Here is a 20,893-nt window from a genome sequence, read left to right on the forward strand (position 1 = left end):
CTAATTATAAATGCAGAAACACTGTACAGGAAAGTCTGTTCTATAGCAAGCAAAGAGTAAAATTTAAAAGCCAAGAAAATCTTGCCCAAGCAGAGCATGAAGTCTGAACGAACTGTGGATTAATTTTTGTCTTAATTTTGTAGCTGTGTGGAATTCTGGAGGTTCTCTTCAGCCTACTTCATTCCAGCCCAAGCCCAGACCAGCTTTTTTTATTGCTTTTTGAACCAGGGAATGCTGATATTCTTTACGCTCTGTTATTGCATCAAAGATACTCTGACAGGCTTAGAGAACTTGTGTTCAAGGTAACAAATTTGTCTGCTCTTAAAATAATAAATTGAACATATATTTGTATTTTTCAATGGTCTGACTGCAGAAGTGTATGCAAATGTAAAGATATTAATCATTGAAGTTTTAATTTTTCTTCTGTTATGTTAGCTAGATGTCCTTGTTTACTGCCATTGTCACAGTTGGTGTTCTCTTGAAGTAAAGCATGGGGATCTTTAAGGAAATAAGTTAGTCTATGTTGTTTCAGTTAGCTTACAAAGTAAATTTTTAAAACAGGGGACTGGCATGCTATATCATACACAATTTAAGCTTAAGAGATCCGAGTGCTCCCCTGTGTGTGTTTTGCATTTGTGTGTGCTTTTTCTTACAGATTGTGGAAGAGATGCTGAAATGTACTAAAGTTTATGAACGTAGTAAGCACCGTATGAGACTCAGAGAAGTGGGATACTCTGGGCTGGGCCTCCTCCTGAATGAATCGCCAGTTCCTGTTTCTCTTATTAAAAACCTTCTTAACCAAGTTCTGTATGCAGGTAATTGGCAGGTGTTGTGACTACTATTAGTAAACTCCTGCTGCTCACAGGCAAATGTATTTGTCTTTTAGTTTAGGAAAACCAGAGCTGTTACCTTACAGAGCTGTTCTATTTGAAGTTCCCATTAGTCTCAGAGAACTAAGAATGCATTAGCTGAAGTTTGTTCTCGTTGCTAGCCCTGGATGTAGAAGTGACTTCCAAGGCAATTTTTAATATTTAGCTGTTAGATTGTCTTGTATGATATCATTTGTGGTGGTTTTTTTTCTCCTCTACAGATCCGACTGTGAATTATAAAGATCTCATAGCTATAGTGCATCTGGCGCATAGATCAGACATAAACGTGAGAGTCATTATCTGTAGAAAGGTTAGTTATCTTTAAAACTGGAATAATGTCCTTTGAGCCCAAAACCTATATACTGTTCTATATTAAGTTTTTATTTGAGATGCAGTGTCAGTATTTGTTGCTAGTGTGTTCTTTAGCAATGATTTGTGTTCAAATGAAGCTTATCTGTCACGTAATGTTGTATTTTGTGTATTGAATTACTGAGTTTTCTCAAAGGATGCTGAAGACAGTGATCAAAGTTTTGTTTGTATTCTTGATACGTTATTTTGATAGAACATATTATGATCCAAAAGAGTGGTTATAGATGCAGGAAAGAGGGAAGAAGCAGTAACTTCTTCCTTAAACTGAGCTGCCTCTGGCTTGTATTACTGTAATTAGTAGTATTGAATGCAATGGTGAGGCACTATATTGTCTATTAAGGTTTCTCAAAGTGAAAAAAGTGAGACAATGTATGCTGTCAATATGTTTAGTACTGCAGCTTTCTTAATTTTATCTATTTAATAGATAAAATTATTTTCTGTTCTGGATTTTCTTTTTTCTGTAGACTAGTGGCTGGATAGGATTATTTGTTGTGATAACTGGCTTTTGCAGAAGTTGTTACAGAAGAGTGGCTGAAATATGAGAACCTACCAATATGCTGTGATAGCTTCTTGCCCACTCCTGAGAATATTTTCTTTCTTTCTTTTCTTTCTCAAATATGTATTTCTAATGAGAAGAATGATTTTGTGGTTTGTTTGCTTATTATTAACTGATTGTGGCTCTCTTGCAAGCTTTTGTAAAAAACAAGGCACAGAAGTTGCAAGATCATAAATCGTTTAATAAAAGAGCTAGAATGAGTGCAGTTACAAGCTAAAATTAATATGTAGGTTTGGGATATCTTTTTCTGTCCTTAGGTTTTACACCTTTTGCATTCCCAATTGGATGCAGCACAACAGATTTCTCAGCAGCTGGGCTGGCAGGACACTTTGGTTAGACTATTTCTGAAAGAAAACTCAGAGGTCCGGGTTGGCTTTAAAGAGAACAGGGCTGATTCCTCAAGAGAAGAGGAAAAAAAGCCTCCTGCTGAAGAGCTTCAGAAACATCAACCTGATAAGACAGAGGGAGACAGAACTGACAGCTTTGCATCTGTTAACGGTCTGTTTGATCAGTGGAGCTTAGAAGACAACAAATCCCTGGATGTCCCTGCTCATTTCTCTGCTATGCCACTGGAAGATGTATCCACAGCAGAGATGTCATTTAGGTCAGAGGACCAAGAAGAATTGTGGCACAGTAATCCTTCGCATTTGAGTTTAGATCTGTCCAGTGTTGACTCTTACGAACTGTCTGACATTGTGAATCAGATGACAGACAGCCAGCCCAGCACGCCGTCACCTATAGAGAACACAAAGCCATTCTCTGGGCAGCCTGACAAAGAGCTGGGAGTTACAAATGATGTGGGCTTCACCACTGATCTTTCTTTATTTGAAAACCAAGGAGTAAGTAATTCACTCCCTATGTTGTTAATTTCTTGAAATGTCTGCAATTTCTTTTTTTAATCATCTGAATAATGATCGTCCTTTTTTTTGCTCTTCCCATCTTCTAATAGAACAGCAAACAATTTGCTTTTATAGTGATTAGGAGTACTTTCTTTTGTCATGTGTCTTCTTTTTCAGTTGTCTAGTTGGAATAGCTTTGATGTTAGGAAAAAAAAAAGTAAGAACCTCACAAATAAGGAAAAACCTGTTAACTTCCCCCCTGTATTTCAATATCCTTTATCTTTAAGAGGAGGACAGAGCAGACTTGCTGTGATAAAATCCAAGGTAGCTTAAGGTCAGGTTGAAGTTATGATGGAGAACTCAAGTAAGTATATATTACAGTATGCAAGCAAGCCACAGTCTGTGTTTTCACATCTTCAGCAATTGACCTTTAGACTGCAGAAGTTTCAGAAATGCTGGAATGTGTGAGCATAGGGACTGTCATGAATGAGAAATGTTTTGAAGGTTTTCTAGACTAGAAAGGGTTGTAAACATTTCTTTTCTTTTATAGGGGGGTGATAATGAACTCATGCAGTTACTTACAGACATCCTACTGTGTGTTATGTGGAAAGGCATTGAAAAATCTGATGATGCTGCTTGGATCGAGAGAGGGCAGGTGTTTTCTGCACTCACCAAACTAGGAATATCTAATGAGTTGCTGCGGCCTTCTGATGAAATAAAACTCAAGTGAGTGTATAGTTCAAGGATGGGTTCTTTCATCCCATTTGAGACGAAATGGAAAAAGTAAGGGGCAGTAGTGAAGCTGGGAAGGGGTGGATGTTTCCCAACAAGATGTACTTTTCTTCGCTCTCCATCACATTCTGTCAGAAGTATATTCTGCTAATTATTTAGTAGTGTTATGTGGCATTAAGGTTCTGAAACTCTACTGCCGGCTTCATGAGCTTCTCAAAATCTCTTTTACCACATTGGCTTCTCAAGAACATGGCAGTTATGTCACTGCAGACTAAGAGATTCAATTAAATACTTAATTGGATTTTTTAAAGCCACTTACACTTAGAATGTACAATAATTACTTTGGGATTTTGTTTTCCATGCAGCTTGCTGGAGAAGATGTTAGAATGGTCAGTCACCGATAACAGAGATTCAAAAGCTCTCCCTACACATGCTGAAAATGCCTTCATGCTCTTGCTAATTGTACAAGATTTCCTGCAGGCAGAAGGACTAGTTAATTCAAATTTATGGACAGAAAAGGTACAGTAACTGCGCAATGGAAGAACTATATATAATGAAAACTATATATAGGATGAAATAGTAATGGAACAGTAGTCAGTATGGATACTGTCATATCTTCTAGGCATATATTTTTAATATCTAGATATTACAGAGTAAGGGTTCATAGCGGAATAGATTACCCCTTAATAACTAAAAATGTGTGAATACGTCCTGCAGGGAATATAGTTAATCTTGCAGATTAAACAGGCCTATAAGTGGTATTCTTTCTTGAAAATCTAGGTCTGCAGACTGTAGAAATATTTAGAAAATGTAAGAGTAATGAAACAATGTCAGTTGCAGTCTAAGCAGATTTTTGCACCATTTATCAGCATGTACGATTCATTGTGTGTCCCCTGTATGAAATACCAGCCAAAACACTGCTTTCAGCTGCAAGCCGAGAAATGTCAGTTCAGGGCTTTGAGCCGTATTGGAGTTTCAACGTGATTTTGTGCATATATTTGCAAATAGCTCCATTTTATGTATCAGAATCAGAAACATGAGATCTGAGGAAGAAAATGACTAGAGAGCACAATAATTAATAAGGTACAGAAGCTTTCTTTCATCTGGCTGTTTCTCTTGCTTTCTCGACATGTGTTGTAGAAACATACAACTTGCCTGAACCTTTTTGTAATTTCTGGCAGTGGTCTTGCTACCTCACTGTCTGAGTTGTCATTACTTTTCTGTTTTTCAAGGCTGAAGGGGAGAGGTATTATATGGAAACCACCACTGTGTCCTGATAAATCCTTTAAAAAAATCAGGTTTTTAAAGGCTACTTTTTTTTTTTTAAAGACAAGAATCTTCAGTGTAGTAATTTCAAAGCTGCTCTCCAAGCTCCCTGCTTCTAAGTAAATATAGCTTAATCTTTAAGCTTTTAATGGGTTTTTAAAAAAACCTCTTCTTGATAAAAGCTTTGCCTTCTGTTGTGATCTAGCTTTGTGAAATTGAAATCTAATTAGAAATGGGTTCTGAACTTCAGAGCAATGAGAGTTGCACTTATTGCCAATTCTGAATTGAAAATAACAGTACTTCCATAATTTGTCTTTCACTGGGGAGAATTTAAAGCACCTTAATATTCTAAGCAGGACAGCTTTCAGTCTGCCACAGAAGCATTTATACGATTCTGGAGCTGAAGAAGATAATGATTTTACATTTGCGTGAGTTATCAGGGAACGGATCAAATTATATCAGTTTTAAGCAAACATGTCTGGATAGTGAAATATGCCATTTACCTTGTGAATGCCTACTGTTCACAGGGTTTGTATGACTTCTAGTATTGAAATACTAACAGAAAGCAGTGCCTCCTAACATGATTTTTCTTTTTTTACAAACTTTCTTTAAAATACATGAACGGTTTTTAAGAAGTTTCTAGCATTTCACTAAATCAGATATTCATGAAAGAAGCGTTGTTTTCCTTCTTAGGGCACTGTGCATTTTGCTGTTGCTGGTAAACTATATTAGCATTACACTCAAATTATTTAAAATACAAAGCAAAAGAATAAAATAAAATCCTGTATATACTGAACCCAGAAATTGCAAATTGTCATATCTATGCTATTAATAATAATGTCTGTTAAATCATAGTAGTCCTGCTCTTGGACTCTCTAACTTTTCTAAGGAAATGGCATTTTACTGGAGTTAAATTATAGGAAAAACATAAGCATATATAATATATGCTTATTTTGGCATTATTCACGGGAGATAGTTGAGTTAACGTACTGGGCTAGACAGACGTTTGTAGTCAGGAATTGTTTCAAACTACTGGTTTAGCTACAGTATTCTGGGATAATTTCCTGGGTTTGGTTAACTTAGACATGTGAACACAGCCTCTTCTTCAGCTTTTTGAAATTATTATGTCTCCAGCTGGAGTCCCTGTTGTTTGTTTTATTTCATGCCAATATTCTGGTTTTGCGATAGATCTTGGAAGAACTCGTAACTCTCATGGATAGCCTGTCAGTCTGGTACTCTGCTGGCCTAGAAGCAACCAGGCTTTCACAGGTGCAGGTCCAGTTGCTCCTTGGGTTCATTGCACAAGATAACTTACAGGTTTGTTGCGAATTCCTGCAAGTGGTACCGTGTTTTAAGTGCATGTTTGATGTAACTGTTGTGGTTTATGGGGGAGCTGCTCCTATCAGTGAGCAGACTGGTAAAACTTCATCCTTCTGTAGGGGAGATATTTTATTGGTTCTTACCATTTCCAAATTTAGTTTAGAGTCCTATCAGTGTGCGTCTCCTGAGCATTAGAGAGAGGTAGAGGGTGAGCTGCTTGAAGGTGGGACTACATAGACACTAGAGGCCGTAAGATAGTGGTTCTGATCATGCCTTTTTGTTTCTACCATAAAATAAATTTCTTAGCGGTTTCAAGTTTACATACATAAAATGCACATGAACCTGCACTGTTCTGCCAAATCAGTGTTTGGAGCAAAGTTAGCAGAGCTGTGGCTGTAGTGTGAGCCCTTTGGTAAAACCAGGATTGTTACTTTAGGTATGGGATTGTCTTAATGGAGCTGTGTGACTTTGGGGTTGCGGCTGATTCGGGTTTGGTCATCACAGGATGAGTAAGTGTTTACTGCCTATATTTGATGCATGTGTGTCTTTGGGCTCCCTGGGATACAGCTAGAATATGTGCTAGGAAGATAAGTGCTCAAAATTACTATTTTGATGATTGCAATAATTTTTTGTTGTGTAGGTCTGTGCTATGGCAGCAGCCAAATTAAACACCCTCCTTCAGACCAAAGTAATTGAGAGCCAGCCTGAAGCATGCTACCTCCTGGGGAAGCTGGAAGGCATATTGAGTAGATCAATTAAAGAAAAGACAGAAACTTACTCATTTTTGATTCCTCTTGTTCGAACATTGGTATCCAAGATTTATGAACTTCTTTTCATGAACCTGCATCTCCCTTCGTTGCCTCCTACCAATGGCAGCCCATCTTTCTTTGAGGACTTTCAAGACTACTGCAGCTCTGATGAGTGGCAAGTTTATATTGACAAATATGTAAGTAGTGAATTTTTTGTACCATTTCCGCCCTCTTTATATATCTTTTTATAGAGGAGTTCATTCAGAATTCACATTCCGTTTTTTGTTTTGGTGGAACCAGATTATTCCAAATATGAAGCAGTATGAAGAGAACTCGTTCAGACATGATCATGAGCAGATGGCACTTTATTGGAAAGACTGTTATGAAGCATTTATGGTGAATATGCACAAGCGAGACCGGGAGAGAGGAGAAAGTAAGCTTAAATTTCAGGTAAGCATTTTGAGTGAGTGCATGTTTCTCTTAGAACTATCTCAGGAGATGTCTTCTAAAAGACGGAGTAATTGAGTTTCAGGATGATCCAATTCAAGTGATTGCAGGCAGGTTGATCGTTTTAAGATTTTATGGGTGGTGTGACTATGTACTCTTGTAGGATATGCTTTTTAATTCTCTCTTTAAGAGTCTTACTGTAAGCTATTTCAGGATAGCAGGCTGTTCTCATAGTACAGCAACCTCGAACTATGCTGAGCTATAAGCCACATATTCTTTTACACTGACTGATATTTTGAATTATCGAAACATATCCTCCATTATGAAATGGTTCAGTGTGGTTTGGGGTTTTTTTCGATACAATGAAAGCCTTTTAAATGGTAAATAGTTCCTATTTAATGTGTGGAAAATGTGTTCCTGAACTGACTTTTCTGTATAAAGTCCTGACTTAGTTTAAACTTTAGAATTAACTGGTAATTACAGCAAATACCGTAGCTATGTTACATTTCTCTTGTTTTCACTTGCCTTCTTAATAACGATCCTTATAGTAAGTCTTTTTTTATTTAAGTAGCTGAAGGGATATACTGGGAGTCACATTCTAGAAGACCAGAATGTCAAGAAAAATTCTGCCTGATATAATAGGATTTCCCATACTTACTTTTCTGAAGATGAAAAATTGCTTTCATATGGATTTAGCATTAACAACTGATTCAGCTGATCTTTAAGTCAAAGTTTGGTGCCATTTCTTCCAGTACTAAGCTCTTCAAAGTATTACCTTAAATTTTCAGAAGTTTTTACTGCTAAACTCTTTTGTTCCTTCATAATTTATGAGAAATCTTGCAAGGCAAACAACTGTGATTTCAAAGGTCAAAGTTATGTCAGTGCTAGATTTATTTTTAATGATTTTTCAGGAGCATTTTGTGGAACCATTCAGGAGAAAGGCTCGACTGGAAAATCTGCGGTACAACAGTATGCTAAAGCAACTTCAGAGTCAGCACACAGCTACTCTGAGACAGTGGAGAGCAGCCCAGCTTTACTTGCTCTCTGAACGTGGTCCTTGGTCTGACATGTAAGAGTGAAGTTCTGAAATCAAATTGTGTGTGATGCTTAAAATGACTAACTTACTCTTTCTTATTGACCCTGATAACCAACCTCAAGATGTGAATTTCATGTTGAATGCATCTTTTATAATGCTCTCTGTATTTAATCATCAAAACACAAAGTTTGAAGTGTAGCACTGAGCTAATTATCTGGATACTAGATTTTCTTGCTGAGTGGCAAATAAAAATTAGTTATGAAGGGATTGCAAAAACTTTTTGGGAGACAGTACAGATTGGTGACTCTGTTAGAAAAGGGGCAACATACTTGGTAATCAAGACTTTTGTATTTTTTTTAATCAGTTCATTCATATAGGTCTTTACCGTCTTTTAACTTCTTTTGTGAACATTTTTGTTTTCCTAGGAAACAGCGTCCTATTCACTGGAAACTTTCAAATGTGGAGAATTTTTCACGTATGAGACTAAAACTAGTGCAGAATTACAACTTCAACTCCCATCAGGATGCTAGTGACCTGAGAGATAATTTAGGTGAAGTTGTATTTTATTTGCTAATTCACTTGGGATTCTTGGACTTCACTCTTTGTATTTAAGAATCAGTGCGTGGTAGATTCTTAATTCTTGATTTTTCTTTTTCTTGTATAGTAAAATGTGTAACACAAGTGGTGCTTGGTTCAGAAGCATGCCAAATGGCTGAGTTAGTGGCATCAACTGTTCCTTAAGTTAGGTGTATTGTATATTAAGACTCAAACTAAAAAACTCTTGTAAACCCAAGTAAGCAAAAACCAACTGCAGTGTTTCCATGAAATCTGTATGCTTTAGTGATGTCTGGCAGAACACTGCAAAATGTTTTATTGGAAATGTCCACATTGGAATGCAGTGCAAAATTTTCTGATGTGTTAATGTCTTCCATTTATACTGTTAAGATTTGACAGATAGGTCAGTGTAGTTCAAGGAGTATTTTTAACGTTGTACTGGTCCCCAAAAGAAGTCTGGTTGCTTTTTACTTGGTTAAAACCAACATTCAACAGTAGAAGATACATTCAGTGGATTAGCTTTCCAAAAGTATTGTAGCAAAATATTTTCTGAACTGAAATGTCTGTTTATGATAGGTGTGCACCCAACACAGCCCTCTAGTGAGTCTCTGCTTTTGGAGGTGGTAAAGCAGGTGAAAGTGAGTGACTTTGAAGATGATGTTCTTGAACTACCAGAAGAAGACACAACAGCCAGTTCCAATTTGTAAGTACAGCAGAACGGAACAGATGAAATTTGTTTCTGTGCTAGGGATAACAAGTGAGAAACAACTGCTAGTTAGCATACAAAGCTTCCCTCCTTTTTCGTCTGGCTTTAACAATCCAATTCAGGGCTTTGTAGTAGTTTTGAATGCAGAAAAGTTGCTGTTCTCAACAATGAGACATTAGGAGCCCCAGGGAAAAGAGGTGGAGCAGATGTTTGTGAGGATCTGTTTGTGATTCCCTGCTTGTAGTTGGTCTGAAGCCGAAGCTACCGAATTGTTAAAACTTTTCTGCTATGTACACTGGGTATAATTCTCAGGAGGTGGTCTGCCCTGTAAGGGCATACACCGGACTGGAACTGGCTCTTGCCTGTAGATACCACCAGGTGCATAGCATGGATGTTTGGTTGGTTGGCATTAATCTGCTAGAGAGTCCTTTGTGTTTAAGAGCATTCCAGAGAGCAGACCTGCTCTGCTTCCTTCATGTCACTTGTGTGACTTTAAAAAAAAAAGGGCGGGGGGGGGGAGCAAATGTTTCACTCCAGTAACTGGACGTGTCATGACCTGCGTGCATCTGTGTGTCTATGCTATTGAAGTTCAGTAGAGATGTGGCACTTCTATGAGTGATACTGATGCATTTTCTTGTACCTTAAAGGTTATTAAATGCTTGCTTGTAATGTGCTGTATCAATAGACTTCTGAGTAAACATTACTTAAAATATTTCTGAAGGTAACTTTAGTCACATGGACCAGGACTCAGCTCTGCTCTGGGCCGGAGAATTTAAGCACTTAAGAAAGGGAAATACAGCCTCATGTTTTCATACTTGAGGAGAGGTCAGATCTCTTGTGCTTGAGATGAAATGTTGAGCCTGGAGAGAAATGATGTGAAATGATGTTTGGTAGTCTAGCCAGAAATATCAGACTGCTGGTGGAAGTAGCTTCATACAATCATTTGTATTATACTGATAATGCCATTTAAATTTTAATCTTTTCTGAACTGTTTACGAAATATCTAAGCAACTATGTGGTCTACCTAACCCTGTAACACTTAGTGGTATTTTTGTAGGGATGAGAAGGAAGAGCAAAGTCAAAAGGAAAAGCTAATATTGTCTGAAGACTGTGAACTCATTACAGTAATTGATGTGATACCTGGCAGGCTGGAGGTCACAACCCAGCACATCTATTTCTTTGATGGTAGCTTTGAAAAAGAGGAAGGTGAGCATGTCACTTTCTTTTCAGTGCAATTCATCGTTCTGGTTTTAGTAGGCTGAGTTTTATTTTTCTGAGAATAAGTGTCAAACTACTTGTGAAGAGAGAAGTTGTGGATCTGTACTTAAAATTTATATTGTACTTGGTGGCCAGCGACTGGCTGATCTTTTCAGAACCAAGATTCTGGAACTGTACTTGACGAGGTTATAAATTGATATAGTATTCTTAGTATTTCTTAAGAAATTAACTTATTTTTAAAAATTAATTAAATTTGCTGATTAAAAAATGTTATCTCTAATTAAATGGCACCTCTCTGTTCTCCCTGCTGATAAAGTTTCACTCGTACATCAATTAAAAAGTAGTAGTAAATAATGATTAAAAAGTAGTATGTAAACATTAATTGTCTATATTAATTTAGTGAACTTCCAATAATATGAAAACAGTGATCTGAAATGTTTGAATAATGATAAATTTTCAAAAGCAGTATATCAAGAATGTGACCTTTTGGGAAGTGTAAACATGAAAGCTTCTATTTGAGCCGGTTTAAGAAAGTAAAGGGATTTGAGTCTTATTTTTTGTCAACAGACTACATTTATAATGTGTCTTTGATCAGAAAGCAAACCTTAATTCTACACTCCATCAGATATTTCCTGCTGTTTCTTTCTCTCAGCAGAACAATAGCTGAAGTAAATATTTTCCTAGCAAAATTGTTAATGAAGCCACATACAAAATTTGCCTTCTCTAGGACTAACTCTGGGTTGACTGGAAACGATACTGCATTATATCTATATGACATTTTTTATATATATTCCAAGTCAATAATCAAAGTGCTGTTCTTAGGCATAGGTTTTGATTTCAAGTGGCACCTTTCTCAAATTCGAGAGATACATCTGCGTCGGTACAACCTGAGGAGGTCAGCTTTGGAGATCTTCCTTACAGATCAAACCAACTATTTCCTCAACTTCAATAAGGAGGTATGAGTTTCTCAAATTCCCTTGATTTATATAATTGGCACAAATGTCGAGTTTAAGTTCACTGCTTGTGTCTAGTTTGAGTCTGGTGTCTTTCATAATACCATAACACTAGTAGCGAAAGGTTTGCTAGAGAGAACCTTTATGGGAAACTAAACTGCAGTCTGTGAAAACCTTGGTCTGGCATCTAGAAACTGGTTTATTGTGAAAAGATGGCTAAACCACGATTCTTCCTTTTCCTTGTGTATAGTTTGTCTCTCTGCTATGATATGGAAATTACATCAATAGTACTTTAAATATCTTGAAGCCCACGCATCTTTTTAAATATTCTGAGCAAATTAATTTCAAAGCAAAGGAGACTTTCTGTTTTACAGCAACACTGGAAGTCATTGCTACTTCTGTTTCCGTGATTTAGGATTAGTAAACTTTTTCCACTGAATAATGTCAGTGAACCTTTGCATGTGAAACTAACGTACATATCAGAACTTGGGGTGAGTTACAGACTGCCATAGTATGTCAGTTTATTAATAGCTCCAATAAAACGTTATTTGTGGGTTTTTTTAAGAAAATAAACCTTTGCAGTAGTTTTGTAGGGAAGACGTTAGTGTAATTTTATTTGAACAGCAGCAGTATTTCCTAGAAGACGTCTGTAGCAATAATGATTTTCTGTGTAGCATCTACACACACAAAATCACTTCATAACATATGTTGCCTTTATATCCTGTAACTGAAGGGTGTCACGTTCATCCAGGTTCAGACACTTTACAGAGCAAGAAGTAGAAGTGTTTACAAGTGTAACTGTGTTCCATGTATTACGCATTTTTATTAGCAGAGGAGTTGTTTACTTGTCAGCTTCAATATCTGAAATAATTTTTTTTATTAATGCTGTTTTCGAACAGGTCCGAAACAAAGTATATAGTAAAATATTGTCGCTGCGTTCTCCAAATATTTCTGGGACCAGGTCTCCGCAGGAACTTTTTAAAGCTTCAGGTTTGATGCAGGTATAAGACTTCAGTATAACATGGTCTAGAGCATTCCTGTGCTTCTCGAATGAGTCCTGGAAGATCCTGGACTACTGATTTAACTTTTTTCCTCACAGTGTTTAGATTGCAATTGCCAACTTCCATGCCCTCAGTCTTGGCCCCTAAACTTGCACGTGCTTGTTTTTAAAATTGTTGTGTTTTATGTTTACATTCGCTCAGGTAAAGGGACACAGCCAGGCTCTGTCCCTGTGATTTTGATGATTGCTCAAACAAGAATGGAAAGCATGTAGCAGACTTCGTTCTGGTTTTAGTCAGTGATCTTGAGTGCACATTTTAGAATTTGTTTCACTGCCTGTGCAAATAATTTTCCTTGCCACCTTTTCATGAGGTAGCTTTCAACAAGACCCATGTGAAGTAAAATGGTCCTAAGGGAATTAGTAATACTGGTCTAAAAGGAAAACTTCAAAATGTCTGTATTACCCTAAAAATGGATAAATTCTTAAAGGTAGTACATATATTTTTTCTTCCATCTCTTTATGCCACAATTATTATTTTCTCTGTGGGAGGTATCTTTACAAATGACTTTTAAAATATTGGAACTTCTTTGTTTCCCTGACGATAAAAGCTATCATGTTGTATATTTTGTAGAGAAACTCTCTTCTGTAATGAAATGTCCATCACACTACATACAGATTCTGAGCCCTTCTGAACACAGTTCTATCGGTTCTTTGGTTTAAAATATAATAGCAGAGCAAAGGCACAACGATGATGTTAGTTCACAAATTCCTGTACCAGGAACCAGTGGGAAAAAAATTTATAAATAAGTTTTGACCTTGTAAGTCCAATGTATTTCCAGGTTCTGTTCCCTCTTTTCTCAGTGCCTGCTTACCTGCCTTTTTTTTTGTTTCTTTTTTTTCTGTTTTTCTTCTCCTTTTTTTATTCTGAGGCTGCTAGCTGTCTGCTGCCCTGTATTTAAAATAGTACTGGCATCAATCAGGGACATGATTTCGATGAAATGTAGGTAGCAGAGTCACTGAATCAAAGGGAAAATCAACGTTATTAGGAAAAATTAAATTTGGACTTCCGTACCATTCTTAGTCTTGTGCCTTTCACTTGGCAATACTATTCACTGGCAGATAAATTCTGACAAGACATGTAATTTCCATTAGTGGTATCTTTGATCTAATAACTTCATTGTATCTTTTTTTGGGGTCCTTCAGAAGTGGGTGAATAGAGAAATATCCAACTTTGACTACCTTATTCAACTCAACACAATGGCAGGACGAACTTACAATGACCTCGCTCAATATCCCGTGGTAATTAAGAAAATTAATTTCTAAATTTTTGTAAAAGATATGGTTTTTTTTTTCTATTTTGAAAGATGGATCTTTAATCTCAGTTTGTTTTCCCACTCTGTTTTTTTTTAGTTTCCCTGGATTTTACAAGATTATACTTCAGAAGAACTGGACCTGAATAATCCTGCAGTCTTTAGGGATCTTTCCAAACCCATAGGGGTGGTCAATGAAAAGAATGCGAAGGCTGTGAAAGAGAAGTATGTATTTGAACACTCAGTTATATTTTTCTCTTTTCTGATTCTCCAGACTAATAACACAATTTATAAATAAAGTGTGACAGTGCAATTTTTAAAATCTGGTTCTGTAACATCAGAGATGCCCTTGCAAAGATTGTTGGTTTGTTGTCGGTGCTGCATTCGCATTAGTTAGCCTGTGCAGCACTTAAAGGGCAAAATGTACTGTTGTAAATTTTCAGTTGTTTCTCAGATGTGGAGATAAAAACCTGAAAGGATATAGAAACACTTAATTTAATGGCCCAGCAGCTTGAAGAGACATACTGTAACCCACTTCTGCTTCAAGACCAAGTATGTGAAATCATACTGATGGGTTGAGCTGCCTGTGCTGAGAGGTAGCGTTGATGCTAAATCTATTTCCTGCTCTTTTTCAAGCATATATTATCTTTGAAATAAAATATAACTCAGTGACATCCAGCAACCCCATTGTAGGTAGGAATGACAAATACTTAGTGTACGTGCATTGGTGTAGTGATCTTTCCTTTTATGCTAGTGTGCATACCTGACTACACTTGTCAGACGTCTTCCAAAACAAGCTTTCTTCTGAAAACCTGGAACATGGTGATTTTTTTCTGAATGATTAGGCTCTGTCCCTGACTGTAATGAAATTAGTTCTGCAGCAGTATGTTTGTCTATTTTTCCTCTTGCTTGCCTTGTGACACTGAGGAATACATCAGCCAGATGGTGGCATAGTACTGTGAAGGGAGTTTGTCAGCAGAAAAGGACATGAGCGCGAGCATTAAAATCTTTTCTGCCTCCTGACACAATCACGCACACACACACTTTTTAATTTTTTTCTTACAAATCTTGTAGGAAACTGTCACAAGTTCCTTCAGTAACAAAGATTCAGCTTAATGATGTGGGGGGTTTTGTTGGTTGTATAAAGTCATGCTAAATCTGGCCTGTCTTACCCTTTACCCAGTTTCTAGCAGCTAATAGCAAATGCCTACGGAAGAGCATAAGAACAGGTATGCAAAGGCCTCATGTGGTGTACATTTCAATCTTTTCCTGACTTTCTAAGTCAGAATTGGAATCCTCAGGTTAGATACAACTCAATGTATTTTCTCACATAGGCTGCTGTGATTTGTTTCTTTAGGATCCTTGCCTCCTATAAGTAAAATCCACGTCAGATGGAGTACTCAGTTTTATTTTTATTTTTTTTAGATACGAGAATTTCGAGGATCCCCTAGGGATAATTGACAAATTTCACTATGGGACACATTACTCAAATGCTGCTGGTGTCATGCATTATCTCATTCGGGTAGAACCTTTCACAACACTTCATATTCAACTGCAAAGTGGCAGGTATGCTGCGAGTAAATGACCAGTACCTTTATTTTCGTTCTTGACCATTTTTCTGAGGGAATGATCAAAGTCTAACCTGAGTTTTCTGATCCACAGATTTGATTGTGCTGACAGGCAGTTCCACTCTATTCCTGCTACCTGGCAGGCACTCATGGACAACCCCAATGATGTCAAGGAACTTATCCCAGAGTTCTTCTACTTCCCAGAGTTCCTGGAAAATCAAAATGGTAAACTGACTGCTCGGAATATTCTCATAGAAAACTGTTCTTGTATTCTTCAGAAAAGAATTGTTACAACCATTTGTGGGTGTTGTGAAACATTTCTTATTTAAGCTTTACAGTGTGCTTGTAGAAATTACTTCAGTCATCATGCTGGCTTTTGACTCTTTAATGAAGACACCAGTTGTGTTAAGCAGCAGCCTAACCATTGTTTAAAATTTGGACTCTGGGCTTAAGGATGGTTAAAAATACTGGGTTTTGCCTAAATATCACAGATGTTCATTTGGATGTTTGAAGAAGTTAGAAATAGTATTAATTAAATAGCAAAAGTTAGTACAGATTAATTAGTCGTCTTGTTACTGGGTCCATTGAGTGATAGAGTGGACATCTTCACGTGTGAGTTCCTTTATTTGTTCCCACAGCCAGTGTATTTTCTGCTTGTTACTCTTTATCTTCCAATGCCACGTTGGGCCACCTGGTTTTAGAGCCCTGTAAGTTTTGGTACACATCAGAAGAAGGAAAAAGGAAAAAAAAAAAAAGCTGTTTCACTCATACATAATGCTGATTAGAAAGACAGCGTCCTACATTCCCATATGAGACTCCTAGACATTTCTTAATTCATATTTGTTGCATAGGGAATTGTTTCTATTAGACAAATTAGAAATGGATCTGAATGTTTGTGGTGCTGCTGCTGCTGCTAATTGAGCTTGCTAGCTACAATCTACTCGAGTTCTAAGTTAAAAAACTGGAAACAGCCAAGTCATGCTTTCAAAAATCATTCCAGTATTTAAAGTTGTTCTAATCAAAGCTGGCAAAGCTGGTGGGATTTAAAGCTTCCTGAAAGCCTTGATTCTACAGTCATTTAAGCCTATGAGTAATTTCATTATGAAATTGTTTTGGATTCAATTCTGGTAAAACAAAGCAAGTGCAGATAGGCTTACAGATAAATGTAAATGATTAATGCTGATTTTAAGGTTGAGGCTTCAACTTTGAAGTAACTAAGGTGCCTTGGACGATTGTCATCGTGTATAATTTAACATTTTAAACATTCAGAGCAGAACTTGGCGTCCTATGTCAGTGATAGTGTTATTGGGGATTTACATAAAGAATGTTTCTATATCCTTCCCTTGCATTGAGAAAAGTATGCTTTTTAATCTTTAGTGAGAAATAAAGATATTTGAAATATTTTTGTAGTTATTCTTAAAATTCTTTGAATTTTTCACTAGGTTTTAACTTGGGTCAGCTTCAAATATCCAAAGAGGTAGTAAACGATGTTGTTCTCCCCAAATGGGCCCACTCCCCAGAAGACTTCATTTATAAACACAGGAAGGCTCTGGTAAGGTGATGTTCATGTGTGTGAAGTAACAATAAAGTATACCTACGCATTGTCACTTTGGCTTGACTGTAAAACACTGAGATTACATTCAAACTAGAGTTGTGGTTGCATTTGACATTACAAGTACCATGAGAACTTTAAGTTAAACGCACTGTGTGTGTCAATAAAATGCTTAAAACAAAGAGAGGAAAGAGTTATCATTTGGGAGTTTGCTGCCCTAGGAGATAAAATGCAGAATTAGGTGGATGCAGGTGATAAAACTGCACTTGCTTTTTATAGATTATTCCATATGATACTAGGGAACCAGCAGCTTACCTTTTGGTGCACAGTTGCATTTCAGTAATCTGGATGTGCTGCTTCACTGTATTGATTTTTTTTCTTCTTACCTGGCAATTACTGCCCTTAACACATATTGATATTCCTATGCTTCTGCCCTACATGTTCTTATAGACCTAGTTTGTGGATACGCGTAGTTTAGGAATTAAATCTCATTCACAGAAAAGAACAGCCCTCACAAGAGGGAGCTGTACATTTCTTATTCTTACAAAAGCATTTTTCCTTCTAGGAATCTGAGTATGTTTCTGCTCATCTTCATGAATGGATAGATTTGATTTTCGGCTACAAGCAGAGAGGACCAGCTGCAGTGGAGGCACTCAATGTGTTCTATTATTGTACTTATGAAGGTACAAAGCAATGTGCTTTCTTGTCATTGTCATCAGACTTGAGCATTTTCAGTATTAGGAAACACTTGATTTGTGACCTTGCTGTACAATAGCATATGGTATGGCAAGAGATTAAATATGGCAGCATAACTTGTAATTTATCAGATAACCAGAATATTTGATGCTTTGTTCAGATATTGTGAACTGGAAATGTTAATTAAGTTTTTTCAAGTGGAGCTGTTCCAGTTGCTTGTGTTTTGTTTCTAAAAGTGTTTGGAGGTTTTTGTTAGTTTCTCACTTGTTTGCTTAAAAGCATTTGTGGGAGGAGGTTTCTTGTGGTTTAGAAGTCAAGGCAAGTTGCTTAAAACCAACAAATATTGGAGACAAATGTTACTTTGTTAATTCCAAAGGCCATTTTTGGGTGGCTTTTGTGTGCAATTTACTGCGTGCATGAAGTGTATGAAATTAATTTGATAAGACAAAAGCCTGTAAATTCGTTTATTTACAGATACATCTAAAATTCCATGTGCCAGGTGGGGTTCTCAGATCATAGTTTATATGGAGGCATTGTTTGGAGGCTTTCCTGGGGCAAAGGGTGATAATGCTGCAATTCATTTCAGTTTCGCCACATTTGTTGATCATATTAGGTTCTCAATAAATTGTTTGGATTATGTTTTTTCCTTTTTCTGCCCTTCGTCATTCTGGTTGTGGTCCAGGGGCTGTGGATTTGGATGCTTTAACAGATGAGAAAGAAAGGAAAGCATTAGAAGGGATGATAAATAATTTTGGACAAACTCCCTGTCAACTGTTAAAGGTAATGCTCTTTGTTCCCTCTCAATCAGACCTTTGTCAGTAAATCCAACTGATTACAAAAGGACTTCTGAAAAAATGAAAAGTAGTGGTGTGTAACGTAATGCTTTGTAATTTTAGGCATGTTAAGTCTTTGCCACAGTACGATTTGTAAAGGTCACACTGACAGATATTTACATACCATTTTGAAAAGAAATTAATTTACTTGAAGTAATTAGACGTTTAAGAGTCTGTTTTCTCATTGATTACCAATAAGATTGAGTGTCTTATGTGACTTGGAACAAATTGATATGTTTGTCCAATTTGATATTTCTTCAAATATTGTTTCCTAGGAGCCCCATCCGCAAAGGCTTTCAGCAGAAGAGGTAGTGCAAAGACTAACTAAAAGCGATACCTCTACTCTGAATCTCTTCCAACACCTCACTGAACTGAAGTCATTCTTCATAGAGGTAGATGAAAATAAACTTGCTTCCTATTCAAAGAAAATAGTTTAAAATGCTGTGTGTGTAAAATGAACACTGTCTCTTCAGTCAACTTCATAGAGTTTGAATCCCATCAATTTCTATCTGCCGGCTGCTTGCCTGGATCTTAGTTTAAGTTAGGCACCACACCAAGAAAGCGAAGAACATCAGTGGTGATATCAGAGGACTCGCTTAACTTGATAGCTAAACTCACTTGTTCAGGACAAGATAAGGTTCTGTTTCTGCTGTTTCTGACAAAGCATACCTGCATGAACTGAAAATGTGTGTGCCAGTGCCTTAGAGTACTGTACTAGTCTGACATTTGATTCCGGAGGGTTAGGGTTTTACTCTGTACAGGTTCTAGATTTGTCCTCAAGGTCTTGGATATAAGCAGACCAAAACCATGTCCTTTCTTTCAGGGAATCAGTGATGGTGTGCCCATTGTCAAAGCTGTTGTCCCCAGGAATCAGTCACGTTCCTTTATTTCTCAGGGAAGTCCGGAAATCTTGGTGAGTTGCATGATTCAATACTATTCTTAGACTGCAGACAGTCAAGTAGGTGTATTTTTTTCTTACAGCTTGTAAAGAAACACTTCTTAACTGTTCCTGTTCAAATGTGTTCCTTTAACCTGTCATTTAAGTCAGCTTAAGTTAAATGTTTGTCTCTTGAAGAGAAGCTAGGCTGATTTGTTTAACGGTGTTTAAAAGCTGGTGAGGCATGAGGAGGAGTTGTAGTAAGGTGTATGGTAGGTTGCCCACTTCATCTACTTCTGTGGTAGCAATCAATTTCCTAATGCAATGCAGCCCAGCTTTGGCTGATCAAAGACTAAGTTATTAATAGTATCATTATGTTTATTATTCTTTACCAGTGTTCCTATTTTGTAAGTCAGACTTACTGTCCTATTTTAGTCTGGTATATGCATATGTTATTTGGAATTCGAACATGTCTAAACTTCTTAGTTTGTGCTTTCTAAGTATCTGATGAAAATAACCTTGAATATTTAGATTCCTTTCTTTCTCTGAAACACAACTGTAGTACAATTTTCTTAAAAAACTTCCTGTGCTAATATGTTAACTATTGTTTGCCATTTCAAAGAAAAGAAGTTGCTTAAACTAAATGATTGGATTGTAATGAAATGTTTGAGAGGGGTTGGTTGGCTTTTTTTGTGTCATGCACCCCACCCCCTTCAACTTCTGTAACCAATAAATCATCCTAACGTGGTAATATGCACTGCATGAGGCTTAACTTACCTGAGCGGGCCCTTTTTCCTCATTTCTGGGTAGTGGGGTGTTTGGAGAGGGGGTGTTTTGTGGTAAATTCTCATGAAGCCTGTGCTGGATTTTATGCAAGGTCCCATACCATCAAAGGCAAGCGGAAAATACACCTCTGGACTTCACGGATTTTTCTGTCAAACTCTTTTAGGTAACAGCAAGTCTGAACTGCGTTATTGGAACTCATGGTTGGCTGCCTTATGATAAAAATATCTCCAACTATTTTACTTTCATCAAAGATACCACAGTGACAAATCCCAAGTAAGCAAATTACAGAGAAGTGCAGATGAATTCATTGATAGTAATAAAATACAGTAATTGTTCAACAGTCAGTAGATTGGACTGATTTCATTGGCTGTTTTCACCGAAGAATTAATCTTATAGTATTCAATAATATTACCTCTGGTCTGTATACTGTTCTAATAAGGAGTTATGTAAGTGGCATTTCAAAGTTCTTCGTTCTTAGAGCTACATCTAACTTCTTTTCTAATTATTGATCGTAAAATCTCATATTGGAATCTGAGATGGGCAGTCTTCATATGTTATTACACTATAGCACAGGTGTAATGGTGGGTTTGTGTCTGTTGTTTTTAGAAACTTCTTTTTTTTTTCTTGAATGTTACATTACTTAGTAGGGACAGGAG

General features: G+C 36.9%; 1 protein-coding gene across 3 annotated transcripts in view; it reads left to right on the forward strand.

Annotated features, from left to right (window-relative positions):
• The window catches only part of NBEAL1 (neurobeachin like 1), an 86,681-nt gene that overhangs the window by 51,375 nt on the left and 14,413 nt on the right, over positions 1 to 20,893 (forward strand). For all 3 annotated transcript variants that reach the window (XR_008450366.1, XM_054069824.1, XM_054069825.1), the window contains 25 exons: positions 144 to 302; positions 656 to 815; positions 1,091 to 1,179; positions 2,052 to 2,633; positions 3,184 to 3,359; positions 3,731 to 3,884; positions 5,820 to 5,948; positions 6,592 to 6,897; positions 7,001 to 7,150; positions 8,059 to 8,216; positions 8,609 to 8,733; positions 9,315 to 9,441; positions 10,502 to 10,650; positions 11,485 to 11,618; positions 12,515 to 12,616; positions 13,819 to 13,914; positions 14,026 to 14,150; positions 15,351 to 15,491; positions 15,588 to 15,718; positions 16,936 to 17,045; positions 17,611 to 17,728; positions 18,424 to 18,521; positions 18,850 to 18,966; positions 19,398 to 19,487; positions 20,401 to 20,510. Coding sequence is in view for 2 of the 3 variants with exons in the window: in XM_054069824.1 (XP_053925799.1) it covers positions 144 to 302; positions 656 to 815; positions 1,091 to 1,179; positions 2,052 to 2,633; positions 3,184 to 3,359; positions 3,731 to 3,884; positions 5,820 to 5,948; positions 6,592 to 6,897; positions 7,001 to 7,150; positions 8,059 to 8,216; positions 8,609 to 8,733; positions 9,315 to 9,441; positions 10,502 to 10,650; positions 11,485 to 11,618; positions 12,515 to 12,616; positions 13,819 to 13,914; positions 14,026 to 14,150; positions 15,351 to 15,491; positions 15,588 to 15,718; positions 16,936 to 17,045; positions 17,611 to 17,728; positions 18,424 to 18,521; positions 18,850 to 18,966; positions 19,398 to 19,487; positions 20,401 to 20,510 (3,836 nt within the window). In the remaining variant the exon portion in view is untranslated. The remainder of the gene's footprint in view (positions 1 to 143; positions 303 to 655; positions 816 to 1,090; positions 1,180 to 2,051; positions 2,634 to 3,183; positions 3,360 to 3,730; positions 3,885 to 5,819; positions 5,949 to 6,591; positions 6,898 to 7,000; positions 7,151 to 8,058; positions 8,217 to 8,608; positions 8,734 to 9,314; positions 9,442 to 10,501; positions 10,651 to 11,484; positions 11,619 to 12,514; positions 12,617 to 13,818; positions 13,915 to 14,025; positions 14,151 to 15,350; positions 15,492 to 15,587; positions 15,719 to 16,935; positions 17,046 to 17,610; positions 17,729 to 18,423; positions 18,522 to 18,849; positions 18,967 to 19,397; positions 19,488 to 20,400; positions 20,511 to 20,893) is intronic.

Source organism: Cuculus canorus, chromosome 6 (genome assembly GCF_017976375.1).
Source record: "Cuculus canorus isolate bCucCan1 chromosome 6, bCucCan1.pri, whole genome shotgun sequence".
Taxonomy (NCBI): Eukaryota; Metazoa; Chordata; class Aves; order Cuculiformes; family Cuculidae; genus Cuculus; species Cuculus canorus.